This window comes from Panicum hallii, chromosome 6 (genome assembly GCF_002211085.1).
Source record: "Panicum hallii strain FIL2 chromosome 6, PHallii_v3.1, whole genome shotgun sequence".
In the NCBI taxonomy this organism is placed as follows: domain Eukaryota; kingdom Viridiplantae; phylum Streptophyta; class Magnoliopsida; order Poales; family Poaceae; genus Panicum; species Panicum hallii.
Window position 1 is genome coordinate 1,234,732 of NC_038047.1, and position 24,823 is coordinate 1,259,554.

The 24,823-nt window shown below is 38.8% G+C and overlaps 1 protein-coding gene across 4 annotated transcripts; it reads right to left on the reverse strand.

The window, feature by feature from the left end:
* Positions 1 to 192: 192 nt before the first annotated feature.
* On the reverse strand, positions 193 to 24,464 carry LOC112897164. Of its 4 annotated transcripts, XM_025965385.1 has the most exons (48): positions 24,087 to 24,439; positions 23,629 to 23,706; positions 23,425 to 23,537; positions 23,236 to 23,329; positions 22,871 to 22,914; positions 22,706 to 22,774; positions 22,100 to 22,173; positions 21,018 to 21,198; positions 20,787 to 20,852; positions 20,592 to 20,671; positions 20,001 to 20,150; positions 19,293 to 19,356; positions 18,705 to 18,806; positions 17,777 to 17,953; positions 17,510 to 17,634; positions 16,454 to 16,604; positions 16,285 to 16,374; positions 16,078 to 16,179; positions 15,502 to 15,560; positions 15,317 to 15,419; positions 14,656 to 14,847; positions 14,456 to 14,572; positions 14,038 to 14,297; positions 12,369 to 13,951; positions 11,120 to 12,282; positions 10,445 to 10,573; positions 10,217 to 10,369; positions 9,345 to 9,935; positions 9,195 to 9,266; positions 8,566 to 9,027; positions 8,298 to 8,484; positions 7,982 to 8,216; positions 7,540 to 7,908; positions 6,442 to 6,558; positions 5,762 to 6,035; positions 5,576 to 5,689; positions 5,409 to 5,492; positions 4,790 to 4,840; positions 4,490 to 4,666; positions 4,016 to 4,326; positions 3,619 to 3,942; positions 3,455 to 3,536; positions 2,649 to 2,795; positions 2,136 to 2,240; positions 1,938 to 2,048; positions 1,755 to 1,859; positions 1,456 to 1,525; positions 193 to 1,208 (listed from the first exon to the last, which is right to left on the reverse strand). In XM_025965385.1, the coding sequence occupies exons 1-48, from the start codon at positions 24,181 to 24,183 to the stop codon at positions 547 to 549; spliced, it is 10,266 nt and encodes a 3,421-aa protein (XP_025821170.1). In that variant the 5' UTR covers positions 24,184 to 24,439; the 3' UTR covers positions 193 to 546. The 4 variants fall into 4 exon arrangements, with proteins under 4 accessions (XP_025821170.1, XP_025821172.1, XP_025821173.1 ...); XM_025965387.1 differs by lacking the exons at positions 193 to 1,208; positions 1,456 to 1,525; positions 1,755 to 1,859; ... (1 more) ...; positions 2,136 to 2,240; positions 2,649 to 2,795 and adding an exon at positions 2,802 to 3,197 and having other exon boundaries at positions 24,087 to 24,464; XM_025965388.1 differs by lacking the exons at positions 193 to 1,208; positions 1,456 to 1,525; positions 1,755 to 1,859; ... (1 more) ...; positions 2,136 to 2,240; positions 2,649 to 2,795 and adding an exon at positions 2,802 to 3,216 and having other exon boundaries at positions 24,087 to 24,464.
* Positions 24,465 to 24,823: the final 359 nt, after the last annotated feature.

Consider the following 24,823-nt stretch of genomic DNA (forward strand, 5'->3'; position numbering starts at 1 on the left):
AATTATAATTCTCAAAAGTTGCTAAAGGTAAACGTCGATGCTACAAAACTTTCTTTCTACATGTTGCCGCTGAGGCTATCAGTGGATGCTAACATAGTGTCATATTGCAAATGTTGCGATAGTAGCTCTGAATATTCAAATATATCTGATGATCAGAGCTAGAGGCAAATGGGAACCAGCAGCGGGAACTCGAACTCTGGAAGTGCCTTCTGTGTGCAAAGACTAAATGCATATACAAACACATACTGAAGGAGAAGAGACCAGCGAAAAGCATGATGACATTTGCACGCACAAAATCTTTACAATTATGTTGCTACACATACGTCCCCCACCCCCTCACCCTTCATTCAAAAGAGCCGTCGACAAAATTTTCTATAGCTACATGTGTACACCTAGCCTGCAAAAAACCGGAGCACGCCCAGCTGCGCCGCGGTGGATCACCTATGAAACACTGGGTTACTTGCAAGATCACGCTAGCTGTCTAGCTCAATGTATGTTGGCATCTGGCTGACCATAAACTGTACAAATCGCTTGATCATAAAGACCTCAACTGATGTTGCTTCGGTGTAGGATGTTCTTATCCCACCTCCGCGCCCTCCCCTTCTCGATGAGAGCCTGTAGGACCTGCAGCGTCCCTTCTGCATCCTCAACATTTGGCAGCTTGATGCTGAGGTGAAACAGGGGGACGAACGCCGAGCTCGGAACCCTGTTTCTCGTGACACCTCTTTTGTCCCTTGGTGAAGTCTCTCCATTGCTCCCAACAATATTCACAACCTCCAGAGACCTGTCCAGATGAACAACGCTCTTGAGGTGCATCTCCGTGTCAATTGACCACTGAGGGTCAGGAGGAACACCAACAAACTGAGGTGACCCTAGATCCACTAAATATGGGCTTGAGACTAGCAAAAGCAGTTTCTCGGTCAGCACAAGGAACTTCCCAGGCTCCTCGAGTGTTTTGCACATGACAAATGTCTCCTCCTTTAGCCTACCACCATCAGCTCGGGCAAGCAATGATATGCCAATGGCTTCTTCCCAGGAGTACGGAAACAAAGGACGATCTCTGGCAACAGGCCTGGGGAAACGAATACGTAAGCGGTTGGATTCATGAGGGTTGCTTCTGTTTCTTATACTTTGGGCAGTTCTGCCTGTGGCTTCAAGAATGCTAGCCATAGGCCGCGCCACAAGCCCAGCGGTTCCCATTGCTAAACCTGTAGAAACAAATACGCAGTTGGTCAAAGATGGGAACAATAACATATGAATAAGTATGCTTAGGGGGTGTTTGGATCCAAGTGCTAAACTTTAGCACTAGCTCCTCCAAACAGGAGTGCTAATGGGATGGGCTAAACTTTAGCCAAGACTCAAAAACTTTAGCATGGGGTATGAGTGCTAATAGGTGCTAAAGTTTAGCACCCAACTTTAGCTCATCCAAACAAGCCCTCAATAGAATTACAGTACCTGAGATGACCCCGGGAAGACCATGTTTCTCAGCACCCCTGATTGGTGATTGGAGGAGCCCAGTCAGACCCTACAGAAAATCATTGCAGCGTAGAACATACATGGTGCTTAGATAGAGGTCCAATAAGGTGTATGGTGAAAAGTAAAAATAAAATAAAGTACAACAAGTTTCATTCCAAGTAGCCCTCATGATCCAAGGATGACATCATCTATGATTTAGTTTCGAAGTGCAAAGGCGCATTGATTTTAAATTTGTTAGAATCAGAGGACAATGCATAATCAAGAGAAATGTCTTTTACCTCTAAAATCCCATTCAGTACTCCTTCCCCATGCAAACCTAGCTGTCTTTCCCGTTCTTCCATTTTTGAAGCAGCTTGCTCATCATATGTAAAGGCAACAAGGCCCTGCATAGTGGAATTATTCCTTAGCACGGACCTCAGTAAATGTACATTTTAGTGACCAACGGCCATCAGCATAAATACCTTATAAGCAGTTTTACTGAAGTGAGAAGTGGCGCTGCTGACTGCATAAACTGTACTTCCAATAAGAGTTTTTGAACCTTGTGCTAAACCGCTTAATAGTTCAACTGGACTCTGTAAAAAGAGCAACCCGTAGATCTTTGAGTTTAAGCTGGAAGGTTAATGAATGGACATTCCTGCTAAGACATTACATTTACAAACCTGCAATTTCCCTTTTCTTGAGGCGGATATAAAGTCCTTTAAACCAAACCCAACATTTCTAGCAAAACCCATAGGATTTCCTATAACGCCAGCAGAACCAAGAACCTGCAATAAAACGTAAAGCAAAATAAATTTCGCTCCCAATTCATGTAGATAGACCTTGGAAAAGGAGACTCGTTTCAAGCTCTAAGGTTAATGTTTCAGTTGAAATATGTTTTCAGAACCACTGGTTTCTGTCACTATAGAATCCAAAGCGGTCCTTAGGACCCACTTCCCATAACGTAACAAGAAAAAAGGCAAGATTTGCCACATTCATTGCAGAAAGCCACCAGCAGTTTAAGCTATAACCTATAGACTGCATAGAGACAGGTGCAGCCACTCAAGATTTTTCCCCCTGGTTGAATTAATCATGTGTTCTTTATTAAATATAAGCACATTTTAAACTCAAGTATTGTTCAATAAGTGTTTACAACTTTGCATTCTAGTCAGTTCATTTTGGATGCTACCATTTACCTTGTAAAGTTCATGGAGGATTTGCCTGCTATAATGCCTCACAAGAATGTCCTGAACAGATTGCCAGCTGGCCATAAGATTTTCCACCATTATTTCTCCAAGGTGAACTGGTACTCCTTCAACATCTAAGAGGGCCATGAGACCTCTCTGCAATCAAAATGGCAACATTAAGTGGCAAATGATACAATACATTCTAACAAAAATTTGTGGATCATACATACTATCAACAGATCAAACAAATATCTAAAAACTTTTTTTCTCTCTCGAACACACATGAGAAGAAAGAACCATTGAGAAAAATCTATATTTATACTACAATATTACTAAGCAACCTAATAACTGTACATCATAACACTGGAAGCAATCACAATGCATGCTATCCAAATTAGAGCCTTAGCTTCAGGAACAGCAAGACTTTGTCAGCAAAACATGGCAATTTTGTTAGTTACACATTGAGCATAGAACTGAGAATATCACTACTACTCCCCTCGAGAAGAAAAGAAAGATCTCACTCAGGCCTTTTTTCTCCTGGGGCGCCACCATTCTCTTCTGAAGTTGACATTGGAACCTTTTCTTTTAGGAAATCGGTTAGAGCATAGATCCATACAACCAAAGGAAAAGGTGCCCATTTGTAAATATCATTGTTAATTCTAGTAAAGAAGTTGCAATACAGAATGAAGTCACAAACACACGCAAAGACAGCTGCTATGTTGTATAAGCAATTGTGAGGCTGGATTAAATAACACTATAAAAATAGACAATATTAAAAATTGGAAACCTATCTGTTAAGGGATATGTGTCTCTACCTGGATCGCGGTAGTGTTGTTGAAACCTGTGCTGGGATCTGAACCACATTCATTCCTATTGATCCACGGTGTGCTTGTAAAACTACATCAGAAAACATAGCTGTCAATGTTAAGTTGATAATATATATGCGGTAATGACCACAAAACATTACAGAAGAGATAACCTGAAAGTCAACTTGACAGGAGTCAACTGAAATAATTCAATGTACACCTTTTTCTGCTTTCTCGCTAATAGGTGTATCTGTTGCCATGGAGCACCAATTGGATCAACAGAAGGCAACAATTCACTGTCTTGCAGTAGGGACTTGTCTGATAAGTGCTTTGAGATCTTTTCATATTCTCTTAACAGATCTGTAGCACCACCTAAAATACTTAACTCAAGACTTTTCTCGAGGTGTCCAAGATTTATTCTAGAGGAAACAGATCTAAAAAATTCAATCATGCTCAATACAAGCCGTTCTTCAAGTTCAAGGCGAACAGGTGCTACACTGCCAACCAACAAACAAAAAGTGTCACCACAAGTACAGATATAATGAGATGTAACCAAAAAGTAAGGAGTACCTTATGTTTATACATTGGTAGGAAACAAATGATAAATCTCTGGTTCTCCATTTAGCTGCAGCAAACCGCAGCACAGGTTCTGTGGTACTGGAAAGAGTGTCACTTGCTGATCTCAGCTTAATATCTTTACTCTTAAAAATATTCATGGATTTTCCCTTCTGACTGCCCTCGAATGACAACATGACAGGGTGTGGGCTATCAGGGAACTGATTATCGATTTGCATAGATTGTATTTCAACTGTAAATCGCTGCTGATCTAAACTCTGCATCGCAACAATTGTCATCTCCTTGGCAGAAGCAAACAACAATTCCTGCCAAAGAAAAATAAGTATAGTGAAACAAAGTTTCCTTAAGTCATAAGTGACGGAAAAAAAATATTCACGGTAGGACATCAAAGATATTCCAATGATGAAAATTGGCAGGTGTATTTTGATAACTTAAGCAAAGTTCAACTAAAGCTCATAGAGAGTTCACCTGGGGAGAAGCGCTTATTAAAGATATCCCGATGAATGGTATGTGTATGTTGATAACTTCAGCAAAGTTCATCTCAAGCTCCAGTTTCTGATCAGCAACTTTAGGTTCCTTTGATGCCAGAAAATCCTTTTCTTTTGTTTCCGTATTGTGACAATTTGAATCAATAACACTTAGCACCTGCATATGATGATTGCAAATAAAAAATGATAAACAAAACTGATCAAACAGTTCTAAGGCAGTTGGTGGCCCAAACAAAACTGATCAAACAGTTCTAAGGCAGTTGGTGGCCCAGAAACCAACCTTAATCGCTCCTTCCGCATGTACTGAAATGCAGAATTTCCTTTCAGATTTCTGTAAAAGATATGTATAAGACATATTGAGGTAAGGAAAACATAAACATCGCTCATGATGAAATAGCTGAAGATTGCGATATATAAAGACAAGCACCGATCTATCTTTCTCCGTTTGTTGATGTGATTAACTTTGCTTCAAACCGTTTTTGGACAGGAAGTTAAAGATTTCCAAATTCTAATCACACAGGGGAAGTAACTACAATATCTGGACAACGTGCCATGGGCATTTTATACCCATAGGTATACACCTAAGTAGGTACATATGCTGTATTTTTTTTTCCTCAAACTGGTAGAGGATCCACCGTCATTGCATTACGAGGAATTGAAGGTAACAGTTGCCAAAAGGGAAAAAACAAGAAAAACAAAAGCAAGAATAAACAAAACTGAAGCAAAGGAGCGGAGCCAGAACAACTTTTGCTTGCCCTGGCCCAGTGAGGACACAATCCATGAGGTCTCACTATAAAACTTTCCATCAAATAGTAGTTGTTGACAAGAAAACACTCCTTTGGTATATTAAAGTTTGAACACATGAGAGACATGCTAATCAAATTTGAAGACATTTTTACCTCGGATGTGGATGGTAGTGACACATGAACATCATCACCGAGAATATCCAGATTGAATGTACCCAAACTTCGTTCTCCAGGAATCTGTACATAGTATGACTGTATGAGGGAGAAATAATGTTGCATAATTTGTTCAAGACAAGTCAAATTGATAAAAAGCTATGTACCTCAACAGTAAGGCGATGAGGATAACAAGGCTCATCCCAAGCGTATTGACATGATGTGTAGGGATAAACAATTGTTTCAATAGATTCACATCTCTGCTGATATATCCGCAATTTCTGAAAACAGTAATCATAAGAATGATAATCATTCAATTTTCAAACGAAGCCAAGGCAGCACAAACTAGTTACCTCCATCGAAAAATTGTCGATCCTGTAAGGTACAAAACCAGTCTTGTCATCGGAAAGCAGAATCAGTACTGTACCAGTATTGATATTATTTCTTCCAGAAAATTTCTTGCAGTGTACGTCTAGATCAGCATTTTGTACTTCAACTCTAACCATATATGATACACCTGAGGCACTATTCCTCACTTTCAGTTGAGCATCTCCCAGGTGATCAGGGAAAAAACTTCCCGACCATTGCCATCCTGGCCCATCAAATCGAACAGAGACCAGCAACTCTCTGAAAACAAGGTTGTTCAGCACAAACGGTAAAAGATTGGAAGATGTACAAAGAACAAAACGAACATAGCACCCTGATTTTTTTCTCGAACACACAGGAGAGCTGTGTATCACACGCGCGCAAAGAATAAGGATGAGGTTTAGTACTCTTTCAATTTTTAAATACAACTCAAGAATAAGATTCATTTTCCTTTGATATTTTTAAATATAAAGTCACATCAGCATACAATAAACAAGTAATTGTGGCATGAACACATCATTGGAGAAAGTAGGGCTGTATAAAATTTCAATCCCGATTTCTGCAGCATGCATCTAAACTGTAAAATTCATTTTTTATGTTAAACAGTTCATAGGTTCAAATAAAGCAGGATGCCAAGGTACACAGGGTAGTAAATGATGCAAATCACCTTGCTGTATCAGACCAGTGAAGGAAAGAGTGCTGCCCAGAACTTAAGTGCTTAGAAAACCTTGTTCCTTTTTGTCGAAAGAACAAATCGTTGCTGCATGCATTACATATCACATACCTGCAAAATAGCAGGAACAGAGGACAGAAGTATATTAGACAGGTGACCACAGAATGAAATGATACATGGTACAAGAAAAAGAAGAAGTTAGTGAGTAAATATAAGGAGCCTCTTTGTTGGCAGAAACTATAAATCCAACTCTAGTACATGGTAGCCATTCACATTAGAATCACTCACAGCAATGAAACAAGAATTTTTTTTATACTTGTCTTCATACTATATTTAAAAAAGTTTTGACCAATGGAGGCCGCCTCCACGAACCAGTTGATATGGTTTGTCCATATCCAAACCAGCACATGGCGGCAGATCCTGAGATGCTGATAATCTAAGAAGAGGCAGGGGTAGACCAAACCTGATATGGGAAGAGGGCCATGAAGAGAGACTTGGGAGAATTGATAGGAGCTTATGGAAATCAGTAATCCATTATCCATGTCCCCGAAACAATAGTACTGTTACTACTATGTAATGCTATTACTTACCAGTGGCTTTTTGACAGTGGCTTGCTCATATCAGTGGCTTTTTGACAGGTTTCATTTCTAAGTACCACAACTTGCTTGGAACTAAAAGGCTTTGTAGTTGTTGTATTTAAAATTTTTGACCAACAACACAGACATTCCCCATTTTAGTATGTTATAATAACCATTTTGCTCAAGTGGTTTCTTTTATGGTATCATCACAAAATATGCAATTAATCCCAAGTACTCATTTCACATATATTAATCTGGTATGAGCATTTTGTGGATAATGGGCAAAGGAAATTATGTCTATTTCAATGGATCAGTAAAGTTCCAAGCTTTTGTTAAATGATCAAACTATTATTTTGTTGCTTTGCTTATAGTGACTGGAATTGTTCCTCAAATATAAGTGCTTAAAACATTTTATACAGGGTAATTTGTACCCTTTATGAAGTCGTGGTAGAAGGATGACAGCCAGAAACAAATATGTTGCCACAACTAGATGAAATGGAAACATATCAATTACCTTGGCCTGAAAGCAATAGCCCTTGTCCTTCCAAAAAGTTCGGTCGAAACAGGTATAGATGCCACTGCAATTAAAAAGGCAGCAGACGTAGATGACTGAGGAATAGTAACATTTGTTGAACCACTGCCAGGGACAAGGAGGAATGGGTTTGACCAATCTCGCCGAGTTGTTTCAGTTCCGTTATTGGGTGGAGTTGCATTCAACTTAACCGAAAGTTCAGTTGCTGGAGTGTGTCCATCAGGAGCAAACATATAAGCTTTTACCTCTTTGTCAAGTTCTTTCTTTACAGGCTCACTGTTATTGGTACAACTTATCTCTGAAGAAGATCCATCCATCAAAACTAATTGGGGCATTTTGCCTACAAAGCGCCTGTAGAATTTTTTTTTACAGATTGTTAACATAGATACAGAAACTGAATTCTAAAGGACAGAAAGCCACTTACTGTACGGATGGATCAACAAGAGAAAGACCATTTTTTTCAAGCAAATGCCTTGCATGTCCATCCAACTCAAAACTAGGAGGAATCACAAGGGTGGATCCAGTTCTCTCGTAGCTGCTTTCAGTGACAGTAAGCAATAGATCCGTGCAATTGTACAACAAAAATGGAACAGAAAGATACAACTCTCTTGCGCCAGAACGAGCATCCATTGATTTCTCCAGCATAACATTAAGAGGAGCTGCAGAACAAATTGACATCAGAACTTTGTTATAGTGGGCTTAAGTTTTTAAATAATAAAAAGGAAGTCCAAAGTCCATACAATTCGACAAATTCGAGTAGAAAGTAATTGTCTCTGTTGTGGAGAATTTGAAGCCATTTGACTTGGCTGCAGTAGAGAATGATTCACCCCTGGGAAACTTTATGGCCAAGGACCTATAATCTTGAATATCAATTGTAATTCCAAGATCGTTGGAGGGATCGACAGAAAAAATAGAGGCAGAGGCTACCTGTGAATATGATCGTCACAAACTTGAAAATGGAAACCAAAAGAGCTGAGATAAGATATGTGCATGGCACCAGAAACTTACCTCCTTTAGCGAAACTACACGTGCAGACCCACCATTGTCTATTGTCAAAGAAATGCACACAGGGAGATAGTTCTTTATGAGAAGTGGTGTATTAAGCCTGACATGTCGTATAAAATGTGTCCTTGTCAAACTCTGCTTAGTATTATTTGGAGAACTTCCAGGAACTGGTTGTGCGTTCAAACGTTCAGTGCAGAACTGGCCTTTCCGGGTACTAATAGATGAAGGGACATTGTATTCTTCAACAGATACGCAGCAACGGAATGGATCATTACTAGGGTGAGAAGGATAGCAAACAGATGATTTCATGAACCCAACCCTGCTTTCACGTAAAAGCAAACTTGATAGCGAGTGGGTTTCACTCCACAAATATGTTCTGCCAACAGGATGCCACCTAATCTGGCCAGCTTCAGACAAATGAACCGGTAGTGGAATCTCTTTGTTCGGAGGAATGGGCCCTATTACCTGCAGAATAAAGTTTTCTTGATAAATCTCAAGTTTTGGGGGGATTTTTTTATTTTGAAGGGGATTTTTTATTTTTATTTTGAAGGCATAGAAATGCAACTCAATTTCCTACTAGTATAAGTTCATCTAAATAATTTGAAATGTTAACAAGGTTGAAAATTATGTACCTTTGAAGAAACACCAAATGGTATATCAAATCTCAATTCGAGGGGCATTGATGTCGCATTGTATAGTATTACCTAGAAAAGGAGGTCATTAATATATGTACGCATCCAATGGTATAGTAACTGATTATTCAAATGGGCATTAGTCAGTACCGTCGAGTAAACTCGTATACGCTTGCTGTAATTCTGCAAGGAAACATCGAGCACCACAGGCACAATTAACCCATTGCTGCCCTTTCTATTAGACGAAAATGCCCCTAAACTTTCTTCACCGAAAATTGGCTTTTTACTTGAAGAGAAGTTTACTTCAAAGAAGTAAATACCCACAAGGTCCATTGACATTGGCTTTGAAGGCCCTGACGTTCCATCAAACTCAATAGAGATCATATAGTGTGATACAGCACTCATCCGTTTCTCAATGAGATGTTCAGAAGATCGTGCTTCTCTGTGTTGGAAGAAGAATTCATCAAGAGTTTCCTCGACGTATATTGGGACAGCATACCCTGCTGGCACATAGTTTTCATCTATTACAGAGAAACTGTCAATGTCATCTGAATTAACAGCACCACGGTACACCTTGAATCTAAAGGGCAACGATGTGTCATTCGAGAGAATGTATGGTGCATATCTTCTGGTGCGCACATCATCATGGCTTAATCTCAAGATTCCAGGATCTTCTCGAAGACCACCACCATTACTTGGATCAAGAGAATCAGTAATCATCTTGCTAAGTCTGATGATAGCCTACATATGCAAATGAAGAGTTCAAAACAATAAATTTGAGAACGGACCTCATAGATAACCATGAAACCCAAATTTTGCACCAATCTCTTATTTCCCTTGAAAACAGATATATAGCAGATACAAGAGAAATAAGAAATGCTTTACTATCCTGATTTTTGGATCAAAATATATTTATCGGCAATTAAACTACAAATACTATCGCTTAGTACTACTGATAGTAGCAAGTATTTACAACATTTGCTTTGTGGCAATAGAAAAATCACAGTATACCAGGAGCATACCTCAATTAAGGGTTCTGATATATTCAGATTAAGCTGCTTGGTTGAACTTAAACACACATCAGTACTGGGTGATATATTCAGTGCACAATCAACACATTTTCTACGCATACTCAACTGAAATCTTGAGGGTTCTATAAAAGGTTCCCACATAACCTGCAAAAATATAAGTTGTTATTCCAGCACTATCACAGCCAAAATCCGAGAGGCAAGAATAGAGTATTATTTTACCTTGTCAATGTTGTTGTAATTTACTAGAAGGTCAACAAAAGCAGAAACTTCTGTCTGATCCTTCATTTGAGTAAATTGCACAGTTAAATTCTTTAATAAGGTCTCTATTACCGGTCCATGACTGCTCCACTGCCAAAAAAATCACCGAGAACAGTAAAGAGTCGAAGGTTAGAGCTTGAACGGAACATAATGCCACTGGGCATATTTGATATATAAAAAGTGCATCAAGACATATACAAATCTATTTTGTTTACTGAATTACAGAAATAAGCTCAAAGCTATCTAATGTTACCAACTAATGAAACAAACATAATCCATGCTGCACCTGATCATGTCTGATAATCAAAATTCATCTTTAGATCAAAACATCTCTGTATCATGCTGCTCTATCAGCTAAATACCAAATTATATATTGACCAGTGATTAGTAAAATTTGTCCTCTAATCTAATACTTTATAATAATTAGTACAAGTTATTTCCTATTTTGTGATATTTCCATTATTACACAATTCAAATTTCATGATGCTCTTTTCTTGACACCAATATAATTGAATTGTTTCTTTCATCTTCTGAATGTGCATAAGCATGCACATACATGAACCAACTATTTCCAACATTTAATAAGCAGCTAATTTAATAGAGTGCAGGAACGAGCAGCCATGTAACACAACTTACCCTTCCATCATTTAGCAGAAGAGACCCTTTCCTTAATCCTGCCTTGAATGTCACATAATAAAAAGAGGATGCAGATGATGCAGCAGGGAATTTGAGTTCCATGTTGCGCCAAAAGCTAAATATCTGGTGTGAAAAACTAACATCCATGTATTCAGCTTGTAGATCAACAGAAACATGTTGCAAAGTCCTTTCTGATTGATGAATATAACCAGAAGATTTAACCTTAGATATATGCAGAAATGGAACAGAGGTACCCTTGTTCTCTTGAATCATTTCCAGAATTATCTTCATCCTCTCTAAATCACATTTAAAGTGCATGCAGCTATCACCTGACATCACCACAAAATGTTTACTCTCAAAACTTACGGTGACAAACTTGCAGCCTTTTGGTTCACAATATTGAATATCATCTGCCTCATGACGAGTGCTCACTTGCATTGGAAAAGAAGCGGAAGTCCCGCTCGTGTGATTGCTTGTGTGATTTTCTTTCTCCCAGATAGGTATATGAACCACACCAGCAATACTTTCACATGTTACCACTAAGTTGGAATCATCTGGTGAACCAAATTCGGATGCAATAAAAGGTGATGATGTCATCTCTGGAAATTGAGGCAAAGCAGCTGGATGCTCCATTGGCAAACTTTCTACCTTTTTGTTTACATATGATTGGAAATGATTAATAATTGTATTCCAATCCTCTAAATATAACCAGACCTCGAAAAGCGGTATACTTAGTAATATCTCATCTTGTCCAGCATGGTGCTTCGTAAACTTGATGAAAACAGGAGATAAAGGCGCATCAGAAACAATGGACATGAGAGAGTAACCACCGGGTGACTGCAGGACTAAAGAAACAATCTCAAAGTTCATGCGCTCTGGTTTTTCACAAACTAGTAAAGCAGAAACATCAAACTCCAGGTTTGCAGTGGCAATTCTCTCCGGTGCCAAATCTTTATCTTTCAAGTGACCCAAGAAAATCCTCAGATCCTTGATCGAAATAATGATATTGGTACGCTCGTTAGGGTCAGGGTTGCCCTCATTTAAACTTCTATGTTCTAAAAACTGCAAGGCATTGCCATTGTACATTTTACTTTCATTGCCGATCGAAATTAACTTGTCAACAACACCAATAACCATCTCCATCCCATTCACAAAATAGAGATCTGTATAGGATTTGACAAAGTTAAAGTCAATATTACAAAAAGACATTTCAAGAAGTTGAAAAGCAAGATAAACAATGATCTGGTACCTTCAGCAACCAAGTTGCATTGTGATATTTTGCTGATAATTGAGGTGGGCAAAGTTGGAAGCTGGGAGCATGATATTTCTTTGCAAGGAACCTGAATCCATATGCCAGCATCAAGGTTTTCAATAAGAGAATGGATTCTCTTAGGAACGTTCTCATCAAGCTTCAGCATAAAATTTGTTTGTTCGCTTACAAATAGAAGTGATATAGATGCATTTCTTGCATATATGCAGATGACATCAACTCTACTGGAAACTATGCATTCTGAACTGAAGAGTTCTTTGGGAATACGCTTTGCAAATTCTACAAAACTTCCAGTTGCAATGAACTCACAAAACAAGCGTGGAACTCCCAGCTTTAGACAAAAAAAATCTTGCTCTTCCACAGGAAAAATTACAACACAATCGCAAATCTCAAATTTGTATGTTATACAGTCATGTGATTCTTCCATGCACTCAAGATTGTTACCTGCCACAGGGTGTTCCTGTTCTGCTATAGGATTCCAATCATCCAACAAAAAGAATCCAATAAACATAGCCAGTAACTTTGATGGCAATACACAGCAAACATTCTGAATTCCAACACATACTTCGGTTGACGGTAATTCTTTTTGAACTCGGATGTTGAGCACGCTAGCATTATGATGTGAAGATGTGCCCAAGAGTAGCTCATGGATATTTGGTGGAGTCCATGGTGAAGCAAGAGTCAAATTATTAGCAGACAGTAGTAGGTCCCATGAGCTTGCGTCAAAAAAAGTGAGTGTTGCTATAGATTCAGGAATGGTAATTGTTGCTAAAGTGCCACGTGATTCAGGGAAATGTACTCTGACTGAAACAAGTGATAGATCCAGAACAGTTCTGCTGACATTCTTGGGGTTATTTGATGACGTGGATGAACAGTTTGAATGCTGAGTAATACACAGTGAATTGCCCTCAAGATCTGATGCATGATAGCCATTCAAACCTGAAGAATCATGACACTGCCCATTCTTCGAAAATGAACCTTCTTGTGCTTGAACATCGTGAGTTCCTAAGCATCCAAAACTATATCCATATGTGCAACCTGTATCTAAAAAGGGAAAGTGCTCAATGGAAACGCCTGCGAATAGTGTACCATCTGCCCCACATAAATTTGACAAGGAAAACTTGGGAAGTATGCCATTAGCTACTCCGGACTCCATGGAACCCTGACCAATCATTGCTGATTCAACAAAACTGGGAAGTATGCCATTAGCTGCTCCAGATTTCATGGAACCCTGACCAATCATTGCTGATTCAACATCACTGCCAGCTGAAGGTCCTGAATCAAGATTTCTCAAAAACATCCGTATCTGGCCAATAACAGATGGGTTAACATGCAGATCAACATCACATAAATTTAGCTGGTACACATGATGCATTTGACCATCATGCTTGTGAGTTCTGTAATGCAGATTCAAGCAAGCTTCAACAGAATTTTCAGGGCATCGTGTTAAGTTTCCTGACAAGCATAACACATGTGAATCTGATTCATCCTTCCGATTATTGGAAGTAATATTGACCGTCTTCATGGCGAGAGAGAGGTCTGACAATTCACAGATAGCATACCTAAAAATACAACATCAAATCACACATAAAAAACCAGAAAACAGCAAAAAAAAACGAGATCGCAAGATTAGTAGCCAATTATTAACCTGATATCAATGTCTTCAACGCCAACAATGACACCTGAACTTTCCTCATAATTACCATCAAGGTCAACCTGTAAACCCAACTTGGATAGCTTGAGAGAGACACACATGTTTAAGGCCAATTTCTTGGGTCCATGTGTCTTGGCATTATCAGACGTACTGTTCCTCACAAGGTTAGTTTCTTTCACTCTAGGCAAATTAACAATAGCACTGTAGATTGCTTGAGAGAGGTATATGTCAATAAATGGCACAATAAAACCCACCTGCAAAAAAAATAGTTTAGAAAATATTCTTCTTGCAGAAAACAACAAGAGAAAATAACGTAACCATGGTGAACCAACATTAGTATACGCTTTGTACAGTTGCACCAGAAAACATACCATTAAAGACATAATTTGTCACCATCCTTTAAGAATCTTACCTCCAATTGTTTTAGCACTGGTTCATCTAGGAACACACATAATCGTAGTGCAATGGAAGCATCAAGTTTAATCAGTGTGGAGGAAACACTATGTCCGTCAGGCAGCAATACCTTCACCTGCAAACAATCGTTTATTGTTGTTTCATAGAGATATTCAATAAACAAAAAAACAGAACTACAAAGTATGCACCATGTCTGACCTGAAACCCAGTAAGGCCAACCTCAAAGTGGCTATAAAGCTCATCCAACTGGATACCATGTAACAGATCATCAGAAAAATAACTAGGAAGACTTTTTGATATGTGATCAAGAAAGGAATTGCTTTCTTGTGTCCGAGAAACATCCTCAACAACATCTTTGGACTGAACCAATACATCTCCAGCCTCAACAACCTGCAGTTACAATAACTGTTCAATGATAAAAGAAAGAAAAAACTAGCTACTGAATCAACCAATTGAAGCTACAAATACAGATGGTGATAATTAAGACCCATTAGAATGATCTTCTCTTTTGACAACATTAAGCTAGTGCATCTTTTGATTTTGTAGGAGCTCATATTTTGAAACAACAGCACGGGCAAATGGGGCCTTGTATTACCAAAAAAGTCATAGATGCTGGCATCTTCCAAATTTGCTTACTTCCAGACTATCAAATATCAAATTTAAATTTCAAACTTGAAATAAATTAAACAAGGCCAGTTTATCAAATTCTGGTTGGGTCCAGGGAAAATTGGTAGCCATCAGTCTCAACACGAATATGGGAAACCTAATCTGTAGAAATTATGCTCACATAAATATCAAGGTATTAACACGCCCCTTGAACACTATTGTAAGGCAATGTCATTTAGTGTTTAGCACGTACCATGGTAAGTTCTTTCCTTTCACAATTCTGTGATGGTAGCCTAATGGCGAAGTGGTGAATCCTCAAATCCCAAATAAGCCTTTTACGATTAGCAGATATGTACCTTGATTTATGTTCGGAACATTACTCAAATTAGACAATCATACACAGCGTGAACAGAAAAGAAAAGGGAGATAAGTAGATACTTTAGTTTTGAGACAAGTCTGGCTCCCAAATTATCGAACTGATTTAGAGAAGAAAGCACCTGCATAAATCCGAATAGTCATGCATAACATTTCTTACAGGGAGAATTGCATGAAATATCCAAGGTCTCTCAACCCCGCATACAGTATAATTAAGCACTTCGATGGCCCAACAAATAAATGACAAAATGAGCTAATGTCAAGTCCAGGGAAACAAAAAACATCATATGACGAAAGGCAGGCGTCACAAAGTTGCTGATCTATGGGAAATGCTGGAAAAGGCAGTTAATCTTATAAAGATATAGAGGAACTGACTTCGCATTTTTGCAAACGAACAAAAATATTTACAGATAGGGGACCATGGCTACAACAGCAAACATTTTAACTTCTGTTGTACCAAACATTCTCAAAAAGTCTCACTTGAGAAACCAATTGCATATTGGCTAGTGCATCCATCTCTTTCTTCTTACCAGTGTTAGCTATGTTTAATAAAAATTTATGCATAAGAATTCGGTAACAGTAACAAAGCAAGAAACTAGAAAATAGAGTACAACGTGAATGTACAGCAATAATACTTACCCTATCATGCTGAAATTGGAAAGAAGAAAACAGATTGTAGACGTGTAGAACATTAATAAAAAATTCCGGTTCATAGATGGCACTGAATTCCTGGACAACAACCTGAAATGGAACATGACAACGTACCTAGAATCAGCAATCACAAACACCGCATGTGCAATAAGCCAGTAACTTTATCTCTAACTGTATAGAAAAGAACATAAGTACTCTTGTTGAAGCTTCTGATCCTTGGTTTGCCTTGGGAAAATCAACTTGGATACTGATAACAGGTGCCCCGAGACCATCAGCAGTGCTACACTAAAATATATATCAATTTGAGATACAAGCAACCCATAAAATGTAACGAAAAAGATCTGAGGATTAAACCGCATTGTACCTTTTCAGCCAGTAAGATTTTCATATCGCTTAACGGGTTGATAATTTGAAGAGAATCAAGCCAGGCAAGTACAGTTGCTGAATCATCCCATATTTTACATTCCATACCAAGCCCAGCAAACACTGTATTTACAAGCTTCATCCCGAACCGCCTAGACAATCAATGAGCAGAAAAGTTAGTAGCTAACAAAGGGCCTCTCGTCCCTCTAAGTTAAATCATTCACGCAGCAAAACAATTTTTGACCATTGGCTGAAAATATTGAACTTTAAGAAACTGAAGTTTTGAGTTGCTAGTGTTAAAAAATACAAATAACCTGGAAGGACGTATGATGAATTAAATGAAGAAAATTTAGTAGATCTGCATTTATCCATGTTAAAAGTACAATGCATTTTTACTTTTTCTATCTTCTTTTTGGTTCATGTGGCTCTTGTTGGTTTCAACACTACCCTACCCCAACTTGATTGGGATTCAAGACTTTTTGGGCAAGCTCAGGATAAGGATCATCTTGGGCAACTCTTACAGAATAATTCAACATGGCTTTCTAATGGCATTTTTTCATGCCAGTTGTTGGAACTCTCAATTAGGCCACACAGAAACCAATAAAGTCAACACTTCAGGATCCCACGAAGCTGCTAGTATATGTGGACATTCAGAATAGAATGATTAGGAGTCCAATTGCCACCGCGATGCATTTTCCTCCCTTGCGAGTTGTTCGAACTCTTATAAAGACTAAGTGGAGACTACATCTTTAGAGCCATAATAGAACAGGAGTAAAATGCACCTGGGGTCCTTAAACTTTTTGTAGATTCTCATCTAGGTCCAAGAACTCTCAAAGTGAGCCATCTGGGTCCTTAAAACTTTTTAAGTGGTTCGTCCCAAGTGAGAATCCATCGAGTGAATTTAGAGTGAACAACTTGAAAACTTTAAGAACCCACTGAAAATTTTAAGGACCCCGGGTGCATTTTACTTACTAGGTTTGTCAATTTTTTTTTGAGTTGTTAACTTTACTAGTTATGGAAGGGCCATGAAAAACCAAAGAAAGAAAACATCACTTGCCTGGAGGCGACAGTTGTGACTATCTGAGAAACAGATAGTCTAACAAACAAAGAATAGTAGTTTTCTTTTGTCAAATAATTTTCAGCAGAAGAAACAGGATGAAATTCTGTTCCCTCGTATATATCCTGAAAACGGAAAACAGATGTCTTAGAACTGCCTGTTCCTAAAAACTTAAGTGCATAAAACTGGTTAACCATGTCCAAGGAAAAAAAACACTAAACTGGCTAACCACATAAGCAGAATAGGTCAAGCGCTATAAAGTATAACCTTAATAATGTCTTCAGAAATAACACCAGCAAATGAGCTACTGTCAGCTGTTCCACCAGCACCAAGCATTCCAAGAGAGAGCCAGTTTAGCCATCCCCGGCTTGCCCCTGCTGACTGTTCCTCAGTTCGAGGACTTCCTGGAGTAGAAGTATCTTTGGTAGATTTCACCAATGATTCCTGCCAATGATCAGTAAAGTGTTACCATAGATAACGCCAAAAAAACATAGGACTATCTCATTATGGTTATACTGAAAAATGTGAGGAATAAGCACCAAAAGATATATATATATACCTTCCAATACTGCATGCATTTTAGACAAATATGATGTTATTCTTCTAGTAAGCATAATGAATCAAAGTTACTTTCTACCCAAAAAAATTGTTATAATACACCTGGTTCAGTCCCACTTTAAAGGACATACACATGGCATGCAATTTGGTAGTCATTCACAGCAAGTGCCTTCAATCATTTTTTTTCTCTTTACAGCAGCTCACATCAATTGCCTTCAAACAGTTTCTTTTTTCAGCAGCTGATATTTGATGTGCCAAAGGATTCATTAACAGAAAGACCTGAACAGCATTGTGGTGTCAAAGTCACCCTTGAGTTACTACAACACTTCAGATATGATGCACATACAGATATGTTCCAACAGGAAACTAGAGTCCACTGTATGCACTTCAGCCTTGGAGAGCCAATGTTTGCTTAGGTTCCAAGACTAACAGTGGTTTAAACAGCATCAAACCATCTTAAACAGGTACTTCCCGGGCCAAAGTGGTGTACCAACAATGAATGATGTTATACATGAAATGCAGGCAAATACAAATTCAATCACAGTGGTCCAATTGTTTAGGTCACATTTTCAACCCTAATGGCTAAACTGAACAGAATGTAATTCACTCACGTTCTTCTAATAGAAGCATGAACTACCTGCAGTTGTTGCTCTGCAATTGTTCTGTAGTTAAGTATGTCATCTATATCACATTCTTTGTCCATATTTTCCAGCTCTTGTAGAATGTCTTTACTAACAATCTGAAAAAAGCAAACATCAAACAAAGTAAAACTCATGAAAATCATGATGTGTAGAAACCATAATCATACACGTAAAGGAAGAATCTCCTGGTATAATAAAAACTAATCTTTAATTCAGAACTTTGTCTAGAGAGAAAATTCATCCATAAAATATTGTTTGCTTGGAAGAGGGAAACAATATACACAGTATTATGAAAAGTCAGCAGCCCGAGAAGGGGTTATATAGCCAGTGTGATTAAATTCCGAACATAGGTACGGTAAGCTCAATGTGAGAATCAGCTTCTTTTGCAAGAGACGGCAGTGGAAAAAATGACAGGTTCACATGCATAGGATTTATGTGTAAACTTTAAAAGATTGGAATCAGTAAGTGCAATTACAGCTACCCCGCCTTTGAGTTCATTGTACATTTGCACTAAACTATAACAATTGTTCATTGAGTTGTACTTCAGAAACATGAAAAATGAAGGTTCATGAAGAAATGCATACCTGTCCTTTCTGCAGAAGCTCCAATTTCATTCGGTACAATTTGACGTATCCTATGCGATAATTTCTGCCAAACGTATAGAAAAGACACAACTAAAGGATGCCATATTTAAATGTGTATTAATACAATATCAAGGAAAATGGTAGACTAAAGCAATGCTATTGTAAGCAAAAGATGTATGTGTTGTTCCACCTTAAGCAAAATCACCAAACAGCGAAGTGCTAGTGCAACAGGAGCGAAATGAGGCAGTACAGACAAGTAAACATGAACATAAATGTAAAAAGTGTTCTCACAATTGTACCAGACCTAATTGAAAACCATGTGCTTATTTTTAAAGTATTGCCTTCTGCTGATGGAACCAAATCAAGAGTAGTGCTTCTAGGGTCACAAGGGCAAACCAGGTCATCAATTTCAAGTATCATCTATAGCACAATGGAATTTTGATTTGATGTTCCTATCTATCAGCAGATAGGTTCTATGCTATGTTTTGGTCTGAGCTCCCTGAAGCTTATAGCAGAAAAGAGAAACCAAAACACATTCATGAAACCATTTAGTGCATTTCCTGTGATTGACAACCTAACCATGACACAAAAGAACAACTTTCAAGAAATTTCAAACTCACCATGCCTATATTGTACCATTCAACTAATACAGTATTTCTTCTCAATTTAAATTTCGCAATCAAATTGAACAAGGAAAGTCAAACTTACAGTCGCTGCTTCAAATAACGCCATGAAGTTTTCTTCAGTCTTCTGCGAACATCTGCTAATACGGAATTCTGAGCATACTGCCACCACATTCTCTGCCAACCTTTACACCTCTTAGATAAAGATCTTTGAGATGGACGGTAACGACCATATCTGTGAAAGTTACAGGAATATTGTTAGACTCTGCTTGCTGCATCAGAAATTATAGGTAACTCAAAAATCTGGCATCCCTTGTTCACATTCAACATATCAGTAAACCAATTGAGTTCCATATATTCAAAGCACATGAATTCCATTGTAAAAATATTGTCGTGGGAGTGAGGATCTGCTGCAAATTCCATAGCCCATTTACTGGCTATATGATTTACTGGCTATATGGTGGCAGTTAATATGTATCACAACCTTATCTGTTTGAAGGTAGAAGGATAAAGGGCAAGTGAACAGACAATGACTTTAAGCTAGGAATGATATCTTTTACGAAAAACAACAAAAGAAACCCATGGTTTCCACACACAAAATGAATGGTAACGGATTTTGGTAATAAGATAGCAGGATAGGATGTTTAGCCATCTAAATTAGATTAGAATAGCTTACTTTGTTCGCAAAGCACAGATAGTGAAGTAATCACAAAGACTTAAGATTTGCTTGAGCTGGATTTCATCAACTGATAGGGCCTACAGAGACATGATGGAAATATAAGCAACTGCTCAGATCAATCCTGAAGTTCAGCACAGATGTTACTCTGTGCTACTTATAAAACTAGACATCTACAAAAGCTTACAAACGAACCAATGCAGTAAGCTCTACAGTCATATCATACTGAGGGGCACCATCAAGCTTTGCAGCTTTGTTAGCCTACAATGAAGACATGATTGCATTAGATCAGGCTGGTCACATTCAGTAAAAAAGTAACTAAGCAAATATGAGAGTATTCAGAAATCTTTGGAAGCCTTTTGGAAAAAGCAGACTGATGACAGTATCGACGTTGATGGAAACATGCTGAGGGAACAATTCACTTACAAGCACAGATACAGTAACAGAAAATGGATTTACAAGATAATCATCTCTTGAATGGCCATTTCCAAGAGCACCAACACTGCATGGGTCCTGCTGTTTTTCTAGCTGATGACAGTAAATTCCAACATCTGATATCTCTATTATCTTATTGACTTCATCCTGTCTTGACCTAGCCATCAATGACCTGCACAGAAAGACGATGAACATTAACATATTGCATACAAATTACAAAGTATAAATATAGGTTTGTATCAACTGCATGAAATACTAAAATGTCTGTTACTGTGAGTCTACAAAGTACATGGCAACAATGTTTCCACATTTTGTCCTTACTCCATAATTATAATGTCCTTGAAAATATGCAATAGAAAATTTTAATGGCCGTGTAAAAACTTCCTAATAGTTTCCACACAAGAAAATGAGCGCTTTTATCCGCAAATAAAACCAGGTCTATCAGGTATCTTATGTGCTCCATTAAATAAATGTAGAGAACCACAGGAAAACCCAAAGACAGAACTATAAAGTCAAAAGTAAACTATTCTCATGAGGTTTTGGCCTCCTTCAAGAGTCGAGGCATTCATGTGTAGCGGTAGTTTCTACAGTATGCTTCCATGTTAAGCTGGCAATATTCCCAATGCGATCTGACACAAAGGTATTTCCACATAATTGCAAACATCTTTTCTGTTATTTCTTAGTAATTGCATCTGAGAACCGAGCGAGCATGGTTAATACAGTCTCCCAATGAGGAGACCATCCAACTGGGCTCGAACCCGGATGCTTGCAAAATATAGGTACCTTTCTGAGAACTGGTTTCAGCGAGCTTCCTCGCCAGCCAGGGTTCAGCACACCCCTTCTTTAAGACAAAGCCCCTCTGCCCGTGGTCAATTTTTTTTTTACTAATTGTGTCTCAATTTCATATGTTCAAAAATTATACAATTTCTAAGCAGAACATATCCTTCTAATCCTAATCTTCCGTGATGAAAAAGTTGTATACGGAGAAGAATTTAACTAGCATAGTGGAAACTTTTGTTCTCAAAATATTGCTTTTTCTAGAACAAAGGAATAAAATAATTGGATGAACTCACATGGTAAAACTTTGCTTCTGAGTATCTGTTTGTATTGAGAGACTGGAGAATTCCAAACCAAATACAAAGTTCCCCTATTGACAAGAATAATAGGCAAACATCAGAATCGCTGACAGATCAACAAGACAGAAAAAAAAAAAGAGATAACAGTTAAGGCCAGAATTGTAGATGTTAGAACATAAGTGGGTGAAGTGGACTAAAACTAGGTTGCTGGCAGAAGGAAATGCCCTTTAGATGTTATTTGCATATTTATTTCAAGCAACACAATTACAATTTCAGAGACAGAAAGAGAGAGAGATTTTGGATGGACTAGAATTGGATCTATGGAGACTGGAGAGGGCCAAGTGTTTTTTTTTTACTTCAAAAGGACCCCTAATAGGTTAAACAAATTATATTCAGCAGTCATTGTGATAGCATAAAAATGAATTGGATATTTCCTAGCCATCTTCATGGGAAATATTTTACAAAAAAGGTTTAGACCTAATCTACGATGCACGGATACTTGTGAACCCTCACCTAATTGAGAAAACAATAAAACCAAATTTAGATGTCAACAGAAACAAAACCATGCACAGCACTGAATAGCAGAAATAAAAACAGACGTACTTGATTGTTGTGGGTATCCATGTATACAATATGAAAATTTTGCATAGAAACTTGGATATTGTCCAGTATCTGCCATCAGGAGTCAAACACAAGCAGTAAATAACCAATGTTTCAGCACAATTTTCAAAACTACTGTATTTGACCGAAATAATGCAAGTTTGTTACCTTTGCTGATATATATGACAAAAATGACTGCCCCGTTTGGTTATCTAGAGGTCAAAAGAATAGGGAAGACCATGAATAGTGTAAATTGCATAACTCTTCTGAACACACATGATATGAAACCTAAAGCTACAACTAGAATATGTAAATGAAGTTATTAAGCTAAGTTTACTAAACCAACAGAACGGTACCTAGATTTGGGATACATAGATGGCATAAGGATCAGGATGCGAGGGTAGGCTAATCCTAACCCTTCATCTTTTTCAATTGAGGGTTACAACTACCCATTTGACATACTGCAACCCCAATCCTAACACTCTATCACTAAATCCAAATAGCCTATAAAGAACATGGGTATGAAGGCTGACCTGTAACTCTTCTGGAAAATTTAGCGAGCTCAATGGCATTAAGTTTAGCCAACTTTCCAGCTAGTTCTCTCTTATCCAGAGAATCAGAGCTCCACTGATAAATAAACAAAGAATTCACTGATCAGAAGGGTGGAAACATATTTGACAAGCAAATTGAGCAGTCTACTATGTCCAAATTCAATGACATGCCTCAGAATCCTCCCGCGGGCATGCACAAACAAAGACGTCTTCTATGACAATAATAATAGGATCCCATCCAAGCTTTTTCCATGGAATCCTGATGCTTAGCTTCCCAATTCGTCCTGTAAAGCAGTAGAGTGGAACTAAAACTTTTACAACAATGCAACGATTAAAATACAGGAAAACACTACAATGGCATCAAGAAATCAATACCGCTCTTCAGCGCGAATGGCAGCTGCAGGTAGTCAAAGGCTTCCAGAATCAGCTCTACATTTTCCAACAGTATTTCTTCTGCGGCACATGGGGTCATCAAAAACACAATCTCGATCACATACACAGTACGGTCAGGAGCCAACGCTATCAAGTATCAACACTACGAAGCGTTACTTAGCAACGCATGTCTTACTAAAATAACTGTAACACTGAACAATGCGGAAACTGCACATAAACCCCGCAGTCCGATCAAACTGGAGACTGATCAGGCAGGGGTACTACACTGTGATAGTGTGATGAAAGCCGGAACAAGTGAAACACCAAACGCAGTCACATAATTCCAAAACAAATGCTGCAGCAACAGGACAGGCACGAATTGCAGCGCAGCGGGGTTGAGGTTTGCGCGTGATTGGGCGAAGCGGCGGTAGAGAGGGAGGGGAGGGGGATCGAGGACCGACCGTTCCAGAAGCCGATCTTAAGCTGCTCCTTCTGGATGCCCTTGACGTAGCGGCGGAGGAGGCCGGCGAGCACCTGGCTCACCACCCCCTCGAACATGGCGGCGGCGGCGGGGACAACCTAGGGAGCCCGCGCTCCCATGTAGCGGGGAGGAGACGGGGAGAGGGTGGAGCGGCGCGGAGGGTGACGAGGAGGAGACGGGAGGAAAGGGAGGCGAGCGGCGGATGGTGGAGAGGCCGGGTGGCGGCGTCGGGGCTTGGGCTTTTTCAGTTCCGTTTGCTTGGAGGAGGCGGACGACGGAGGCGACGGCGATTCGTGCCGCCCCTGGCCTCTGCTGCGCTGCGCCTGGGCTCCGTGTGGACGATTCGTCGTGCCACGTATGCGAGTACACGGCAAGTATCCGTGTAACCGTAGAACGTTTTTTTTTTCCAATTCACGTATTCCCTTATCTTCTGCGTTCGATGCATATCTATGTGGCCGCACATGTACTCGGCATGTATTTCAGTATTTCGTATGGAAAAAGAAACGTTCTCGCATGTAATATCTGTAATTCCGTCTGTATATCAAATAAATGGAAAACTTTCTCAACTTCACGATATACTTGTGCAAAAAGTTTCAAAGAAAAAAAAAAGGATAACGGATTTGGTTTTTATGCGTGCTGGATCCGTTGGAGTCTTCATGTAAGCTGAATTCTGGTAAGAAACTTTCCGTTTCTCTTCTCTTTTACGAGAGACCAGAT

Bases quoted from the DNA above. Each gene is read 5' to 3' on its own strand.
- LOC112897164 (XM_025965385.1), bottom strand. From the start codon at position 24,183: ATGTTCGAGGGGGTGGTGAGCCAGGTGCTCGCCGGCCTCCTCCGCCGC. The intron at 14,848-15,316 runs GTACGTGCTAAA...TTGTAACTGCAG, and splicing joins AAAGGAAAGAACTTACCATG to GTTGTTGAGGCTGGAGATGT. The intron at 4,667-4,789 runs GTTGGTTTCTGG...CATCATATGCAG, and splicing joins ATGCGGAAGGAGCGATTAAG to GTGCTAAGTGTTATTGATTC.